This window comes from Hippichthys cyanospilos, chromosome 6 (assembly GCF_059441005.1).
Source record: "Hippichthys cyanospilos isolate Australia breed blue-spotted pipefish chromosome 6, RoL_Hcya_1.0, whole genome shotgun sequence".
Taxonomy (NCBI): Eukaryota; Metazoa; Chordata; class Actinopteri; order Syngnathiformes; family Syngnathidae; genus Hippichthys; species Hippichthys cyanospilos.
The window spans coordinates 6,707,121-6,726,526 of NC_142374.1; the positions used below are offsets into that span (position 1 = coordinate 6,707,121).

Here is a 19,406-nt window from a genome sequence, read left to right on the forward strand (position 1 = left end):
TTACTTTCAAAAGCAAAAAAAAAAAAATCAGTAAAGTAATTACATTGCTTCTTCAAGCTAACTGTGTAAGCACTGGTCATGGCGCAGTGCTTGATAAACACTGCTCCATATCAGCAGTACATCTGAGTGTTTTTCATTTGTCCATTGTTCCTTTGTCTGAGCATCAACGGTGAAGAAAAGGGCAAAGCTGTCCTGGTATTTCGCGTAATGAGATTTTATTAAAACGACGAGACAACAATAAGAGGATCCGTATGCAGAATTGATATTGTGGTTTGCTGGAAATTCAAAATCATGTGCATTTCACACTCCTTGACACATAACGGAGCAGAGGAAATTCAAAACTCTGTGTTTCACTGCGAGGGGTATAATTCAGAATTAGCTTTACATTTGTGATTGAAAAGCTGACATTTTTCAGTTCTATGTGTGTGAGTGTTTCAGCTATACATGTGAAAGTTTGTTAGTGTGGTGTGTGCGCGCAGTCTTATGTTTATGAACAACAAACATTTCAGTTGTAAGAGCTAACCCTGAATTAGACCCTTTATGGCCCCTTCTTAGTTTCAACACATAAAAAAAAAAACGATTTATTCACTTCATTGTTCCCTTGCGTTCACTCTTTCCTCGTGACATAGGGGGGGCAGGGCTGACCAGTTGAGATTTTTTCCTGCACATTATTTCCTCCTATTTATTTTCATAACGGTATGGATATAACCCGCATAATAAAGAGCGCATCTTCTTATAAAGGATGAAAAAGTGAGCATTTGAAATATTAAGTGGTTGTTTGCAAGCGACTATTCCTCAGCTGACAGACCCTCTGTGTAAATCTGCATCAGACAGTTTGGAAAAGAGGACGAATACTTGGTTAAACACAAGCCAAATGCAGTTTAGTGTTCTTTTTTTTTTTCCGACTGGAAGTCCCCTAGCAACAGGAGGACTGTTCTCCAATTATGGTTATCACCATTTAATTAAACACTGAATACACAGAAGAGGTATACTGCTATTTTGATTAAAGACACTTGATTATCCAATCTTCTTTAGTGGTAGTGAAACTGCATTGTTTAGACTTTTTATTTCATTTGGTTGTCTGCATGGATCATCATCCATCTGGATTGCCTTCCCATTTGTAGGATTTACATTTGGGAAGGCAAAACATAATCCCACACAGTATAGGCTTTAATTTCTGCAAATGATTTAATTTTGGATGCCTATCCCATGATAGGGCTATTTCCAAAAAGCTTCACAAATGCTAGGAAAAAAAATCCTTTAACTTGATTTCCAGATTGTTTAAAACACCAGAGGAGGCGAGACAATAAACCAGTATAAGATAAAAAAAATAAATCTGCAACTTGAGGGAAGATATTAATGCGAGACTTGAAACAAATCAATGTGGCCTGAAGGCTTTCCAATAAAATTGATACCTGGAATGCAGACAAAATGGATAATATTGCGATGGCATGCAGTCAGCGACTTATGAAGGTGAAGTTATTTGTGGAAGCTATGCTGCTGTTTTGTTTCTCAGCACTTGTTCAATGCTTATGTGAAGACCCTGATCATGTTATTGATTTCTCACAATAATTAAGAAACAACTGTAATAAATATGTGAATCAAGTGTATGTAATATATAATGCATATGTCATTTATGCATGATCGTTAGAACATTGTGATTTTCTAGGAATTTTGCTATCACTTGTAAACTATTTGCAGAACAGGTCTGTGGGCAACTTATGTGATCCTTGGAGGCTACCAAGTGCCCGCAGGCACCGAGTTGGTGACCCCCGGATCATACCACCTTAAAGTTCTACACTAACAAAATATGCATTGGTTTGTAGAAAACGAAAATGCAAAAAAAAAAAAAAAAAAAAGTCCACTAATTTTCATTTATTGATGGAGCACACAGGGCCTAGTCCACAAACGAACAACGCAGCCACTGTTAGCATCTTTAATTGCACTCCATTCGCACCGGCAGTTTGCGACATCTTAACATCCTTGTTCACGAAGGATCCTGCACTAATGACATTCTAGCGCAAACACGGCCACGGCGTTTGTCAGGTAGACTACAGTTTGCACTCCTTTTTCCACTGACTGCCTCACAAGGCAAAGATAAAAAAAAAAAAAAAAGCTAGCTTTGTGGCAAGAACACTTTTTTTGAACAATGGCAGTTAGGCTGTCATTGCGCTGTCCCTCATTTACATCCATAAAACCGACGTTTGCTATTCGTGTGTTATTATATATATATATATATATATATATATATATATATATATATATATATATATATATATATATATGGCTGGATGGATGGAGGAATGGATGGATGGATATATATACAGTATATATACGCACTCTGTCCACCAGCGCATCAAGACATCACATTCTGCATGGCATCACATTTAGTGACACACTCCATCATATCCGCATGCATTGTAGCTTAGGCGTTTCAGCCCTCATTGTTAATATGAGAGTGAAACGCAGTCATTAACCTTAATAGAAAAACACAGGAATAATTAAATTGCTCATGACCTTTAGACATTTTCTTGAATATACAATAATGTTATGTAATATGTAATACACTGTTCAAAATGCCAAGTCTTTTTGATAAGTCATTAATAATAATCCTGTTACAAGATTGATGTGCACACTTGTATGACTACATACGACTACACTCTCAGTTTGTCTCAAGTTAATGTGCAGCACATTGTTGTGGAAAATGCTTGAAATGCTTTCTTTTGGTGTCATTCTTTAATATCACAAAGATCTGGCCGTGTGTCAACTTTTCATATCCATTTTATTTCTCTATGAGAAAGATAGCGATGCATCGGTGGTGTTCTTTTGTTGTCCGTTTCTGCTGTTGATATTTTTCTTGAAGGTGCAATGTGACTCAGCTGTCAAGTGGTCTTTTTTCTTTTCTTTTTAACTGTTGTATTTGGAAGGCTTGATCTCTGTGCAGTCACACCCTGCAATCAACCTAAAGCCCCACCATGTTCTGTACTCTGAACTAAGCCTGTTATCCTGTGCAACTCCTTCGTAGGAAAAAAAAACACTTCTATAATCTTTCGTCGATGACATTCCTCTCTTAGGCTATCCTCTACTCTCTCTGTTTTGTGTTGACAGACTTTAAAGGAAAGATTCAGGGGTGATTTAGGGACAGATACTGGGCGTGGGAGTACTTATATCAGTAGTTACGTGACCAAGCTCGTAACCCAGATTTCAACGTCATATTATTTATTTATTGTTTGAGAGATTATCAGAGGAGATATTTTCTTTTGTAAAATTGATTAGAGCGGCATATAAAAAGACACCCCAGTATTATATTGTAATAGATAAAAACAGTGTAAAAGATTCAATCAAATCAAAGTCAATAAAAACTCAGGACCTGTTAGATCTTTTGATGCACAAACACAAGAAAATCACTTTAAACTGTTGCCATTACATTAAACACACACACATAGTGCACACACACGCACACGCACACGTGCACACACACCGAGCCTGAGCAGTGAAACCTTTGAAACTACACGAAATCTGCACATCACATTCACGACACTCCACTTTGTGTCTCCAAAAGTCCTCTTCCCTATAAATCAAAAAGTGTATGAGTTGATCAATAGCAAGTCTGCCAATTAGCAGCCACAGAAAGACGAAGGTCTCATGAGGTCATTGCTTGTTAGTTTCATCTGACGGTCTCATCTTTGTCTACCACAGGGCTGGCTTACTCATTTAGCAGGAGAGTGCGTATACACGCTTTCATATTTTAAAAAAAAGTCGTCGTATTAATATCAACAAGAGTGGAACATTTTGTTGTCATCCATCATGTTGTGATACCTTGATAAATTATACATCAAAAAGCTTGCACTTTGTCTATCAGCAGAGTGTACATATGCACTGCATGCAAAACAGTCAAATTACGCTTTGCCTATTTTCCACAAGGCAAAATATAAAGAGGCAGCTGCTCTCCAACTTTTCTTAAATCTCCTGAGAACAACAAATTGTCATTGCTCCTAGAATTTAAACAAAATTGCTTAAATACCCATTTTTTTTTTTAGTTAGAAAACGTAATATCAGTTTGAATCCTCAAATTATAGAAACTTGCTTTTTTTTTTAGAAACCTGCTTGTCTGGAAAAACATGCTTTTGACTTTCTGCACAAAAGACATGGTTATTCAAGATACAGGTTCTTTGGATTTGTACAGGTCACATCTTCAAGGACACATACATTTTAAATACATACACACACACGCACACGCGCACACACGCACACACACGCATACGCACGCATGCACACAGTGCACACACACACAAAATACTGGGTATGTGTGGATTTAGTTTTATGAAACTGTGAACGGTATACCACTGACTGCTCAGCCATGTTGGTTTGCTGTGGTGTGAAAGTAATGATTCTGATTGAAATTGACTGTAAGAATCAAATGATCTTTTCGAATGTCAGTGTTTCAAATTTCCATTGAGTTAATCAATTGTAAGTTTAATTAAACAAAAAATCTAGTCAATATAAAGAAACTATGTCAATGTATAAAGCTATATAAAGATGCAGCATCTTTGTCACTCAATAGCGGATCCTGGCGGGTCAATCGGGAATTTTCTCCGTGCTCCAGATGGGCCATTCCAGACTTTGACTGTGATGAGCGCTTCATAGAGTTACTTAAACTCAATTCATTACATGATGATGTGACAATCAAAAAGCCTACGTGCAACAAATCTCTTATTAACCTTACAAGTCAGCACGATATCATTTGATATCCTCCATACAAATAATTTTGTTTCAGAATTGGCTCTAGATCAGCAGTTAAATATCAGTCACATAAGTTTAAATATTCATACAAGTTGTTGGAATGTCCCAGAAAAACCTAAAGCGTGCACGGGTAGTACAAACTACCAACCGCATGCAGCTCAAAGCAGAGATTTGACCCCGAAAGGTCATACATGTAAATTGAAGAAAACATGCATTTTCCTGCATATTTTATGTCATATATGATTGAACATGGCACATCTTCAAACAGACATGACATTTAGATGACATTTTAAAATGACATGGCACTCACATGTTCTTCAGCAAGATACCTGGCCACCTTTCAGATGCTGTTACTGGTTCCTTTTCTTAGTGTTGTAGCCAACTTGTCGTTTGCGAAAGATTTGCTTATTGCAAATCCAACATTGTTTTGTGCTTTGAAAGAATCGCTGATTGCAATGCGATATACAGTATGCAGTAAAATCTTAACACGTTTTTGGGGTTGAAGAGACTAACCAAATATCATATGCCTTTGGGCTTCTACAAGAAAGGTGCAATTACCATGATTCCCCAAATATAAGACACCGTTTTTCTTTTTTCTTTTTCCTCCCAAAAATGAAGGCCAAAAGTATGGTTGCGTCCTATAAATGTTAATGTGAAAATCTTTTTTTTTTTCTTTTAATTCGATACCAATTGAGGAAGATTAATGTGTCAGCCATATAAGCCGAGTTTGGATGCACAGATGTGAATTTTATACCAGCCATATTCTTACTTACAATAATTACCATGAGGGGACGAGCAAAAGTCAGTTGGCTGTAAGCACCGACTGCCTGTTGCAGCTAACAACAACTTAGCAATAATGCAATAACTATAGCAAAACATAATAAATGTCATCTTTTGTAACCTCTTCATATTTTCTTGTGTTCATATCCGTAATTTATATATTTGTTGTGCATTGAGTGAAGTGTGTATCAGATTTCCCACATTGTGAGTGGTCTGTGAACGCCTCGCCAATGTAATGTTGAATGCGTTAGAAGCGTTTTTCCTTTCTTCGTAACACAGTTCGAGTTCATTTTACCATAAATACCCAAAGTTGAGCAGCATCTGTATTTCACCAAGTTTATGATTGTGCGGTTACGACAAGAGACCACAATTAATAAACGAGTCAACTGGATGATCTGTCCGTGTTCTCTAACCGCAGCACTCTTAATTGAATCAGCTGGAGACATCATATTGCAAATAAGTATACAGCCGATATAAAAATGCACTTCTGTGTGTCAAAACTCGGTGACAGATCAATCAGGAAAAAAAAAAAGCACATTTAACATACAACAAATATACAAATTACGAATATGAACACAAGAAAATATGATGAGTTTAGGAATCATATTTATTCTGTTTTGCTGCAGTTTTACATTGTTGCCGAAGTGTTGGTGTATCTTATAGACGGTAACAAAGAAAATACCAGAATTTGAACCAAAATTAAGGGTGCGTCTTATACACAGGTGTATCATATATTCGGGGAATTACGGCATACAATTTCAGGTACCGTATTAAGTTTCTCTCTCAAACTTCCCATCTTTATTTTAACACATGCACATTTTGTTGTTATTGTGCAACTCGTAGATGTTTTTGCCATTGTTTGTGCACAACCAGTTGTTTGGTAGGGTAAAAAAAAAAGTTTTTGTCTACAACCTAAGATATGCACATGTGTAAACCACTGTGGCTCTGGCCTTGTTTCTTTCCCTATCTAAAAAACAGCTGCTTCCATCATGTGGCAAGAGCTGACTGTTGGGACCCAGACAAGGGAAGGGTATAAATACAAGCCACAAAAGTAAAGACAACATCAATTCCAAAGTATGGAGCTTTGACTCCTGGTAACAGATGCCTCAAGCTGTGAAACACAAACACATACAGCAGTGTGTTTAGGCCTATAGCTCCAGGGCTTCCCTTGTGCCCCCATGCAGAGAAGAGCCTCGGGGGACTGACGCCAGCTGAGATTGCAAAACAAGGTAAGAGCCCAGCTGAATCTCATGCACACAGGCTCAGCTGTTTGCCTCTAAAGAGAGTTCAACATGAGAAGTAAATAAGGGCCTCTAAAATGAAGCCGTTTTGCAGGCAGCACGCTGGAAGATGGTTCGGCAGGAGAAGCTGCAGGAAGAGTGCCATTGGTATAATAAGGTGAGAAAATAAATCATGAATTATTCAACATTGCTTTGAACAACTTGCTTTAATGTCTGGAATGCAGCTGGAATAAGATAAACAATAATGTTTCCACTATCATTGATTTTGCTCGTACACATCATATAAACACTTGTCTGCTGTATTATGAGCTGTTAAACTGAACAATGTTGTATTTAGAATGATTCATTATTACCTGTATTCAGTGTGACGGCTTAATGTTTTCTTTTACACTTTAGCTCCCTTGTCAATATCGATGTAATGTGAAATAAGTTTAACCAGCTTCAATTTTCCCCATGCTTTCACAAATCCACTTTTTAGCTCCTGGGCCTCTGATCTTCTGTCCAGCTTAGAAAATGACAAATATCAATGATTGACAGTCTTGCAGGGATAAGAGAGACAATTTAGCAAGTTCTCTGTGTCAAAGAAATACAATCTTATGGGATCCCAGAGCAGAAAAATTGGAAATGAAAGAAATGAAGATATTGGTGTTGTATTGATCGCACAGATTTTGTTTCATGTTTTCGTTATATCGATGTAACGCAGGTGAAAGTTGAATGAATTTTCAGCTATGTAATAGGGATGGGACAAGAGAGCTCGCAAAATTAGACCGTGATTTCTCATGAATGCACAGCAGAAGATCTTCTTTCTTTAGTTTTTTTTTCTGACAAAGTAGACAGGAAAGTGCTCTGTTTGTTACTGCTCTGACAGTAAATCACGCCGCTAAAATAAAAGTTACCATACCGAAAGCTGTACGAACATGAATGCTTGCATTTCGAAACGAAAGCTCTCATTTTGAAATACCCTCAAGTATGGGTAGTATTTATATGCTCAGATTACTTTCAAATCACCAGTGATGGTGTATAAACTGTAAAATGAATCAGGCTCTACGAGTTCTATATTTACATTCGCCCTCGAGCTCACGAATTTTGCTGAAGTCCTCTCAGTAAAAAAAAAAAACAACACTTTTGATACTGTAACATTTATGTTTATGTGTAATCGATTGAAAAAGAATTTTTGTATATTCTCAAAATCTGTGTCATGCACTTTTGTTCCCATAGATTTTTGTCTGTGGAGATTAGTCACCTATAGATTTTGAGTACATTCTGATCTCACCCTCCATCCCCTTCTTCTGTTTTAGGCTTAAATCCAGTCATGGCAGAGCAAAGCCTGGAGACAGATGGCCTCAGATCAGCTATCCCGGCTGAGCTCCGCCATCCCTACTCTAAGTTCTCACAGTGGAAGTTTAAACTGTTTAGAGTCAAGTCCATGGAGAAGGCCCCTATGCCCAGTGAAACTGCACTTGAGAAGGACGCTTTGTCAGGGGTCTCGAAACCTAACGTGTGTTCAGATTCAAATAGGGTGTTAGATAATGGTATGAGTCCTTGCAGTGTTATGAAATTGTGCTTAAATGCAAAATGCAAGGGAACTGTTGAACCACCTGACCAGAGGATGGATATGAAGCTCGCTGAAATTGACAACCACATAAACCACCTCAGGTGATCAACATTAAACCTTGACTTGATATTATGCCTTATTTTATCTGTATTTGACAGATTAATCACTTTTTTTTTTTAAGATGTCTGTGCCGTCTTTGTGGCGTCCCACTGAGGAAAATCAGTGGCCCAATCCATGACGTTCACGCGATCCTTGATAACGACAGCAAAAATTCCCTACGCAAAATGGGCTGTACAGCCACAAAATGGCCAGAGGTCATCCACAAAGTCTTTAAAGTGGATGTGTCGGAGGATTCGGAATCTATACATCCACTTTCCTTCTGCCATCGCTGCTGGATGACTGCCATACGGGGAGGGGGTGTTTGCAATTTTTCCAAGACAAATGTCCCTGAGTGGAAACCTCACGGAAACCCCTGCCACATCTGCTCACCCAAGAAAAAAATATTCCAGAAAACTGGCAGAAAGAAGAGAAAACCCACTCCCAGAGCCCATAGCTTAGCGAAAAGAATCAGGTTGGACTACAACCACATTACAGTCAGCGGTGAAAATCAAGTGATGAGACCGTTTGGTGACCAGCTTCGTGGTGCCGCCCTCAGGACGTGCAGAAGGCCCAGTGTCCAAAAGGACCACTGGGTGAGGACCATCACACACTGTCAGAAAGAACACTTGAGTAGCAAGCTAATGTCTGAGAATTTCCCTGTTGACTTCCTCTGTTCTTTCACTTGCATGGTGTGTGACCATCTGCTCTCTGACCCAGTTCAAGCCCCCTGTGGGCACCTCTTCTGCCACAGCTGTATTATAAAATACAAAAACTGTATAGGGCCAAACTGTCCTGCCTGTAGCTTGCCGTGTTCCAGCAACGATCTCCTCCCTCCTGCAAAAACTTTTTTGTTAGTCCTGCATTCTCTGCTTCTGGCCTGTCCGAGAGGTGGCTGTGGTCAGCATGTAAGACTAGATTCATTTAAAGTTCACTGTATGCGCCATGATGCGGAAGAGCAGGATGCACGACGGCAATCATTACAGCTCGACAAGTACCTGATAACCAATAAAGGGGGAAGGCCTCGCCAACATTTGCTATCCCTTACACGTCGCGCCCAGAAGCATCGACTGAGACATCTGAAGAACCAGGTGAGAATGTTTGCAGATAAGGAGGAAGGCGGCGACATTAAGTCTGTGTGTCTGACGCTGTATCTGCTGGCACTGAGATCTGCAAATGAACACCGGATGGCAGATGAGCTGGAGGTCACAATGCAAGGTAAGTGGCTATGAATCAGTCTCTTGTTCAATCAGCGTACACCCCCTTAGCGCCAAAAGACAGACACAAACAAATTAATTAGAGCTCATTAATTTCTGCCATAGTCTGAGGGCTGCGCTCATCTCATCCTTTAATTAATGAGTTGAAAAGTTCATTGTTTTGGAGTGAAGATTTTCTTTGCTTTTATTGGAACCCTTTTCACGCTTGTCCATTGCGGTCTATTGGCCCCTCCCTGATTTTCTTTCTTCTGCCTGATGGGCCGACTTCCATTTTAGTACCTGCTTTGATATAGGGTAACAGCTCATATGAAGCGCCTGTTAGAATCAGAACATTAGCAGCTCTTGTATCTGCAAATGACACGGACAGAATCAACGTCACCGTTTGGGAATTGAAGCCAGCTGGTGCCTGTTTTCATCTCTAGCCAATACATCTCATCTTTTCAGCATATTTTTCATTTCGCCATCCAGCCTGACATTTAGAAATAAGGAAATATTACATTGTTTATCCATAGGTTTGTGAGGTCTGGACAATGGCGCATTCAAGGTCTCGCTATGTTGCGGTAAAAACAGTGTTGGGCAAGTTAATTTGAACATGTATGATGAAAAGAATAACCTTTACATTATTACTGTCTTTATAGACTAATAGGATTACTTAAGTTTAAGTTATTTTTAAGCTACTTCTTTCTTAAGAATTAATATATTTAATAACAATTTCAATTTCAATGCAATGTATGTCTTTATTATTTATGACATACTGAAGTGTACTGTACGTGGTCATTGGTCTAACAAATAATGACAGATGAAGTATAAATGATAAGTGGTCTAACAAAACAGATGAGATAGATGGATGGATGGATGGATGGATGGATGGATAGATAGATAGATAGATAGATAGATAGATAGATAGATAGATAGATAGATAGATAGATAGATAGATAGATAGATAGATAGATAGATAGATAGAAATTTAACGAAATTACTATAACGCATTATTGTATTTTGTTACTATATTACTGTAACAGATTTTATTTTTGTAATATGTTACCCCAACACTGGTGTTGGGGATGATACCACATTTTAATGAAAAAAGTTTGTCTCTCCAGCTCCTTTCAAAGTTAGCTGCTGAATAATTCTCTTAGTATTCTTTTCTGCCATCCTTTGTTGTTTCTGTTTTATTTTGCCTTTTTCTGTGTTGGAGTGAAAGTTCTTCATTTGAGTTTCTCTGCAGGCAGAGGCTCTGCGTTGCATCCTGCTGTGTGCTTGGCCATCCGGGTCAACACTTTCTTGAGCTGCAGCCAGTATCACAAAGTGTATCGGACTGTCAAAGCCACCAGCGGCCGGCAGATCTTTCAGCCCTTGCATACTTTGCGAGCCGCAGAGAAAGAGCTCCTCCCAGGTTTTCACCAGTTTGAATGGCAACCAGCCCTCAAGAACGTGTCTGCATCTTGCCACGTTGGTATCATAAATGGGCTCTCCGGATGGACTCCCTCTTTGGATGACTCACCAACTGACACCATCGCGAGACGATTCCGTTACGATGTAGCTCTGGTGTCAGCAATAAAGGATCTGGAGGAGGACATTGTTGAGGGGCTGAGAAAGAAGGGGCTGGAAGACAGCGCCTGTACCCTAGGCTTCACTGTTATGATCAAAGAATCTTGTGATGGCATGGGAGACGTCAGTGAAAAGCACGGCGGAGGACCGGTTGTTCCTGAGAAAGCCGTTCGCTTCTCTTTCACCGTCATGTCTATTTCTGTATCGCTCGGTGAAGAGAATACGAAAGAGGTGACGATCTTCACCGAGCCGAAGCCAAACTCGGAATTGTCCTGCAAGCCCCTCTGTCTGATGTTTGTGGACGAAGCGGACCACGAGACACTCACAGCAATCCTGGCGCCTTTGGTTGCAGAGCGGAACGCGATGAAGGAAAGCAGGCTCATCCTGTCCATAGCTGGCCTGCCTCGATCTTTCCGCTTCCAGTTCAGAGGTTCGGGATACGACGAAAAGATGGTACGTGAATTAGAGGGCTTGGAAGCCTCTGGATCCACTTACGTTTGCACACTGTGCGATTCCAGTCGAGTGGAGGCCTCTAAAAATATCGTGCTCCACTCGGTCACGCGCAGTCACGAAGAGAACCTGGCACGTTATGAAATCTGGCGAACGAACCCGTTTTCTGAGACCGTAGAAGAGCTGCGCGACAGAGTCAAAGGGGTCTCAGCCAAGCCCTTCATGGAGACCCAATCCACACTTGATGCACTGCACTGTGACATTGGAAATGCCACTGAGTTTTACAAAATTTTCCAGGACGAAATAGGGGAGGTGTACAGAAAGGCAAATCCCAGCCGGGAGGAACGGCGCAGCTGGCGAGCGGCCCTGGATAAAGAATTGAGGCAGAAGCTGAAGCTCAAACCAGTGATGAGGATGAATGGCAACTATGCCCGTAAGCTTATGACCCTTGAGGCTGTGCAAGTGGTGTGTGAGCTGGTGCCCTCAGAGGAAAGGAGGGAGGCCCTGAGGGAGCTGATGAGGCTGTACCTCGAGATGAAGCCTGTGTGGCGCGCCACCTGCCCAACCGAGGAGTGTCCTGACCAGCTCTGCCGCTACACCTTTAACTCGCAGAGTTTTGCCGACCTCATTTCCACGACCTTCAAATACAGGTACAATGGCAAAATAACCAATTACCTGCACAAGACCCTGGCCCACGTCCCCGAAATAATAGAGCGAGATGGATCCATCGGCGCCTGGGCCAGTGAGGGAAATGAGTCGGCAAATAAATTGTTCAGGCGTTTCCGTAAGATGAATGCACGCCAGTCAAAAGTCTTTGAGCTTGAGGATGTCTTGAAACATCATTGGCTCTACACGTCGAAGTACTTGCAGAAGTTTATGGAGGCTCATAGGTACTCGGCAAAAGCCCTGCAAGCAACTGTTGACCCAGAAGAAATCCGGGACAGTGAACGTATGTCCCGGGAGGTCATTGGGTTTTGAAAGTCTTCATGCAAAATTAAGAGTCAAGAGTTGACCGCTTTAATATTCAAAGCTCTTTAAACACCATGTAAAACGTGTACTAAAACAAAAAGCTGACCTTGGACGGGTTTCATAATCCATTTGTTAGTTGCTAGTTTTTCTTTTCTCTGGGCTTTTTGAAGTTGATTTATTTATTTTTTGTTTGTTTGTTTATTGATTGAACAATGTTGACCTTGTCAGACCAACAATGTTTAGAATATTAAACTTTGCATATTACTGTTAATTATGTATCTTGCCCCTTTGGATTGTTACTGTGTTGGATTGGAGAGTACATTGATGTCAATTGTAATTTAGACATTTTTTTTTCCTTCAGTGCTTGAAATATGACTTAGTTTATTGTTTTGCAAGGATGTGATATCTTTATGAATTTATGGAGGGGGCCTTTATGGAAGCACATGAAAACGGTGTAAGTCATAGTGGGTAAAATGTAATAAGATGATCATGTTTGATATTTTAGATGAAGAAAATGCAATAACGGAGAGTTTAAGGGTCTTTGTTTCATGACTGCCGTCTGCAAAAAAATAATTTATTGCTTTATCCTGGCCCCCCCCGGGGGTAGAATATATATGCTGGGTCACTTTGAAGTGATTTTTAGCTTTTTTTTATTTTGTGCACATTAGATGATAGATCGTGCTTATTTGACATTTTCACATAAAATAAAACATATACTGGCCTTTTTCATAAATCATGAAAATGCAGTTTAAAGCCAAACATCCAGCAGTCTCGAGCAGGGATTTTTCTTTAGCTGGGTATAAAACTACAGTTTTCCTCTTATGACATTTCTTCATCACAATGTCTTAAGATGAAGGAAAGACAGAAGGATGCTGTGTAAAATGAGTTTGTTGGCAACTTTATTTCTTTGATTGATTGCATTGTCTTTTCCTGTCCTTGACATTTGGGGGTGCGACAAGCAATTTTGTTTTCTTATTTTATTGGATGTTTGATTCCATTTTACTGTCATAAGTGCGACAATACACCAGCGTGGCTGTCACTGGCCACAACAGACATCATCATTTAGAATGCATTTTATGACAGCTTGTCTCATTGTTGTATTTTGCCTAAATAAATTGAATTTTCGAGTAGATTGGTGATGGATGATTCACAAACATTTCCATCTTAGCTTTGCTGTTTCTTGTTCCCCTTCTCCACGAAATTACATCTGTTTGCGCCTCACGTTTACCATACAATCGTGTTGAAACTTTTATTTTGAATCTTTAACATTAAAAAATGTTTTAAGCATTTTCACTAGATTCTCAAACCACACCAATTTGTACATTCGTTTTACTTCTACAGTATACACTTGGATACTAAATAGTATTTCCATTTTCATACAATTTAGAGCTTGTACACGCAATGAAGGTTTGTATTTTTTAAGTAGCTGATTATATTAGATGTTAATTGTGAAGTTGTTTTTCTTTTCATTCGTTTTGGTACTTGAAACAGTGTAAAAACTGGCATTTGTCAAATACAGAAGGGATATTAAGCAATCCATCTATCAATTTTCTCAGCTGCTTATCCCCACAAGGGTCGCGGCTGCTGGCGCGTATCCCAGTTGTCTTGCAACAGTAGGAAGGCCAGTGCCAGAAGCGAAACCACGATCTCTGCACTGTGAGGCAGATATGCTAAAAAGTAAACCATTGTGCTCCCCTCAAGAAGTCAAGGCCACAAATTTAGTTTACATATTCTTTATTTATTTATTTATTTTCATTTTACTCACAAACAATGTGTTTTTGTTTGAATTTATTTTTTATTCCTGAAATAATGTTTTCCATAGTTAATTCACTGAAGTCACTGAGAACAATTGCAAATAATTACAAATGAACAACCAATTTGTAATAATAGTGCTGGGTATTGTGTCTTAAAAGTCTATTGCGATACGTATTGCGATATATTGGGCAATGTTTGTAAAAAAAAAAAACAACAACAAAAAAACTATCTATGGCACATATATCAACATTGATTGAAAAACACAGAAGAAATTTCTTAGAATAGACCAATTCTATTTATTCTTTTTCAGACGCCACACATCATTGACATCTATTAGCACACATTACACATTATTTTTCAAAAAAGCAGCATGTCTACATTTTTTTTATTTCAAGGATGCCCCTGTGTTGATATGTTCTCTGCAGTTGAGAATACACTTTCTCATGGCACTGATGTGGCAGGAATACACAGGTAGCACTTTGCCACATGTGCCAGCATAAAATACTGGGGACAGTGCTCAGGATCTTACTATGGAGGACTTGAACACTAAGAAGCCTGAGATATGACTAAAGAAAATAATAAAAAAAAAAATGTTACCTTCGTATCATAATGTTTTGTTTTTCTGCTATTTGCCCTCCTCCACTGCCGCCACATTTGCTTTGGAACATAGCCTCTCTTGAAAGGTTCTGTGTTGTAACATTTAATGTGCTGTTTTGGAACCACTTGAAAGGATTTACATGAAAAACACGATGAATAAAATGACAAAAATTACGAAACAAAAAAACACTCCGGAGCGGATTGATTTAAAAATAAAAAATATATATTACAAAAATAACGCATTGCAAAACCGATATGCAATATATTGGAAACTGTACATTGTATTGTGCGATGTATAGTACAGCACATTGCATCACTTTGTATCGCAATATATCAATATTATCGCCCAGCATTATGTCATAAAATTTGTAAATACAATAAATATGAAGATCAAGATAAGGAGGACAGGAAATTAAGCAGTGAATCAGTTTATTTTTTTAATCAAACAGTTTATTGTCTTGACAAACAGTGGGATCATTCTTTAAACATCTCTTTTCAATGACTTTGCACTCCCAGGTTTACAGAAAGTTAACACACAATTGTAATTGTTTCACAATATTTGGTCAACTGCATTGATAATTGTGTGTTCTAGTTGATTTTTATTATTAAGGGGTGTATGAAAAGTTGTACCATCAGAAAAAAAAACAAAAAACATCCATCCATTTTCTATAGCCGCTTATCCTCACAAGGTTCACAGGCTTGCTGGTGCTTATCCCAGCTGGCTTTGGGCAGTAGGCAGGGGACACCCTGAACTGGTTGCCAACCAATCGCAGAGCACACAGAGATGAACAACTATACATGTATGCAATCATACGTAAGGACAATTTAGTGTGTCCGATACACCTGCCGTGCATGTTTTTTGGAGTGTGGAAGCCAGCGTGCCCGGAGGGAACCCACACTGGCTCGGGGAGAACATGCAAACGCCACAGAGGAATGTTGGAGCCAGCTGGAATTAAACTTGGGCCCCTTAACTGTGAGCCGGGTGTGCTAACCACTCAGTTGCTCCTCTAAAAACTAAATGGGATAAAATATTTTCTTATTTTTTAACATAGGTCTTGTCAAGGGCTGAGCAATGGCTCTGATGGGACTAAAACGCTTTGATCCCAGTGTAGAAGAACTCTTTGGCACATACATCAATGCTTCTTACACACAATACTTAAAACCTTTCATACACCCCGTGTATGATGACAACTAAATAACCGTTTTAGTGACAGTTAATTTTTTAATCATTTCTTGAATAAAATAATGCAATACTGTATATGAACATCTTGACCACATAGAAGGACCATCAAAAAGGAAAAAAAACCCACAGATAAGTAGTATTTATGTTATCGCAAATACATGTGAAAATGCTATTGATGACAGCATTCAACACATGTCAATAGCTATTTTCGGTTTTACCCTCTCTTTCAGGGATCACCAACACGGAACTTGAAAGCCTCCCCATGAATACCTCTTGGGCCTGTTCTAAATATACTAGTTAAGGGACATTTTGATTTCCTATGAATGTTGTAAAGAGTGATCATTTGACATTTATGGAAATAGTTTTGTATATCATCATGTATCTGTTTCCTATTTATTGAGAGAAAGATAATCAGTGCCTTCAGAGAATGAACATCAAAATGTAATCATAAACACGTACGGACATCATGCGTGTGTTCATTCGGAAAAGTGTATCAAACTGATTGTCCTTCATGTAAGTCGCTCTCTGCCTAAAAATGGTCGGTGAGACCTGCACTGCATGACATAGATCACATCATACTCAGATGTCGTTTCACAAACTAAACTTGTTAATCAAAAAGTCTCCTGAGAACACTTTTCTTGGCTCTAGGCATCTTGAGAGCTGTATGAGATTTCCTGGGTTTAACTTTTAAAGGGGTACGTGTTAGTGGTGTGACCTTTTGAGGAGGGGTCATTTGACTAGGAAGCCCCCCATGTTCAAGGCAGAAGAATTTTTTCTTGCCCTGGGAGAGTTTGAGAAGAAGAGTCTCAGGCAGCTCCATGCACTGGGCATGGACCCAATGTCCCGCCTCTCCTTTGGAGCAAAAAATCATGGCTGGCCGTTGGAGCTCAGTGGAGTAATATGGCTCCCATGTATTGAGGTCCAGCTGACAGACACGGCAACATTTGATCCAGTAGCCTGATTGTGACTCGTCCTCCTCATCTTTCTCATTGTAACTATTATCTTCACCCTCGCTACTGTCGTCCAGCTCTTGAGGCTCACGACCAAAATAGAGCTCGTCTGAATCTTCAAGAGGAGTGGAATTGTCATAATCAGTCAGCTCTTGGCTGCAACCCTGCTGGATTATGATATCTTTGCTTTCATCCTCTTTTTGGAAGTTTACGAGATAGAAGTAATGCATATTCGTTTGGCAAGACCTGCTCTCAGTTGGCACAGCTAGCAACATACTTTGTTCTCCTGCAGCACCGCCATACCAGGTTCCACTATGAACGATATCCGGGGTCCATTTTGGGGGCTCGAGAGGTTCTATGTGAATTCCCTTCTCATCCAGGATGACAGTGCTGCACTCCATTCTTTTCTGAGAGTCGGACTGATATCCTCCTATGATAATATATTTGTGAGCGGGGCCTGTACGAGAGATTATGGCACTCGAGATGGACAGTCCAAAGTCAAGAAGCTCGCACGATAATAACGGACAACCTTGCAGGAGCTCCACATGTATACAAAATAGCCGAGGCGGTCGGCCGTCGCATTTTAAGGAGTGACCCCCAAGAATGTATACACGGTCCTCTCTGGCAAGGGCCACATGGAAAGACTGCCCATCACTTAGCTGTGGAAAAGTGTAAGCAGAACAACAACCGAACTGCATGTCGAACAAAAACACTTTAGGAGGACAGTCAATGACGCAGTTCCAGTTCTCTGAGGTCCTCTCTTTTGCAGGCATGCTGGACCTTCCACCAAAGACGACAAACGCGCTTTTCCCTCTGCTTTGAACCACACTAACTGTGTGGCCGTACCTGGCTCCCGGCACTTCTCCGATCAGTTCTCTTTCTTTACAACGCAGGGTCAGTTTGCGATTGCAGCCGCGACTGTCCATGCTAAGTGCGTAGAGACTTGATGAGATGTCATTGTTGGGAGTGCGGCCTCCGTGGATGAGATAACTTTCTGGAAGTCCATCATGCGGATCAAGACGGCAAACAGCGGGACAACGCAAAGGAGGAAGGTACTGGGAGTCACTGGAGAAAGATATGGCTTTCAACCTGAGCTCACCGTGTTTCAAGCGCACACCAAATACTCCTGTTGGACACGAGCGCTTTGGCCATCCTTTCTGGCCAAACAGGAGGACTTCACCATCAAGCCGTAGAAGAGAACAACCAGGTTGCAGAAGGCCTTCGCAGTTCACTGGATTTAATGCTTGCAGAGTCATCCTAGGTGCAGGTGTCTGCTTCAAAACAACATTCGCGCACACACCCACACACGCAGATGTTGTTTGTTTTCCTCACTTTTTAATATAGCATCCTGGTCACCATCAATATTAAGATAATGGTTCTCTGCCATCTTAATAACATAATTAAAAACAAAACTTATTTATAAAATACAGAAACTACTATAAAATTTTAATTAGAATGAGCCACAAATGTACAGACTTTTTTTTCCCAGAACAAACTATGTCGTAAATGAATTCAGACTAAATAAATCGAGATTAATATGCATCTACTGATGCAGCAATCTAAATGATGATAACCATAACTGTAATAATAATAATTGTATATCAGCTTAGCAACTTTGTTAGCCCTTCACGATTACTTTGTGCCATCTTTATTGGCTCACAATGTTTAATTAATTGATTTGTCTCCATGCCTCTGCTCTTTTTCTTGTCCATACAGTGTTACAAATTAGTTACAATTTAATGTGGCACGGGAGCAACAAGTCATTAAAATGTTGTCAGACTCATTTAAAGCTTGGTTCATTATTACCAAAATACAGCCTCTGGACAAACAAAATAACAAAAGATTACACTTCAGTACCAACAGTACAAGTTGAGATGTATTTTGAGCATGCCTTTGTTCATGCCATTTTTATACACAGTGTCTGTAGAAGAATACAATCAAGTGACTGATGTCACCATGCATATTCGTAACCTCATTACTTCAGTCATTTTAAATCAATTTTAATGCGCTTACCTTGCAGCCAGGATGAGGAGGAGAGGGTGTTGAGGCCTTTAGATCACTTTACTGTGAATTCTAAGATCACTAAGCGAAACCTAATCACTCTTTATATAGCCTTTTTTTGACAAAAGCAGACACTGGCAGTGAGTTTGTGAAGCTTGGTTGACTCACAAACACTTCCAGATCTTGAGGTTAACTGTGTGTGACTGCTGCTCATTGGCGGCGCTGCCTGAATGTGTTTAGCAAGTCACTTCAGAGGTACAACCACAGATCAAATACACCAAAGGAACTAAAAAGAAACGGTGACAGATTTTGTTGCGC

General features: G+C 39.8%; 2 protein-coding genes across 2 annotated transcripts; one reads left to right on the forward strand and one right to left on the reverse strand.

Moving 5' to 3' along the window:
• The first annotated feature begins 8,076 nt into the window (after positions 1 to 8,076).
• On the forward strand, positions 8,077 to 13,058 carry rag1 (recombination activating 1). The gene is made up of 3 exons (XM_088417044.1): positions 8,077 to 8,420; positions 8,501 to 9,633; positions 10,861 to 13,058. Exons 1-3 carry the CDS (start codon positions 8,077 to 8,079, stop codon positions 12,609 to 12,611), a joined length of 3,228 nt encoding a protein of 1,075 aa, XP_088273170.1. The 3' UTR covers positions 12,612 to 13,058.
• A 3,686-nt stretch (positions 13,059 to 16,744) lies between these two features.
• rag2 (recombination activating gene 2) lies at positions 16,745 to 18,343 on the reverse strand. Its single transcript, XM_088417343.1, has one exon. The coding sequence runs from the start codon at positions 18,341 to 18,343 to the stop codon at positions 16,745 to 16,747; it is 1,599 nt and encodes a 532-aa protein (XP_088273469.1).
• Positions 18,344 to 19,406: the final 1,063 nt, after the last annotated feature.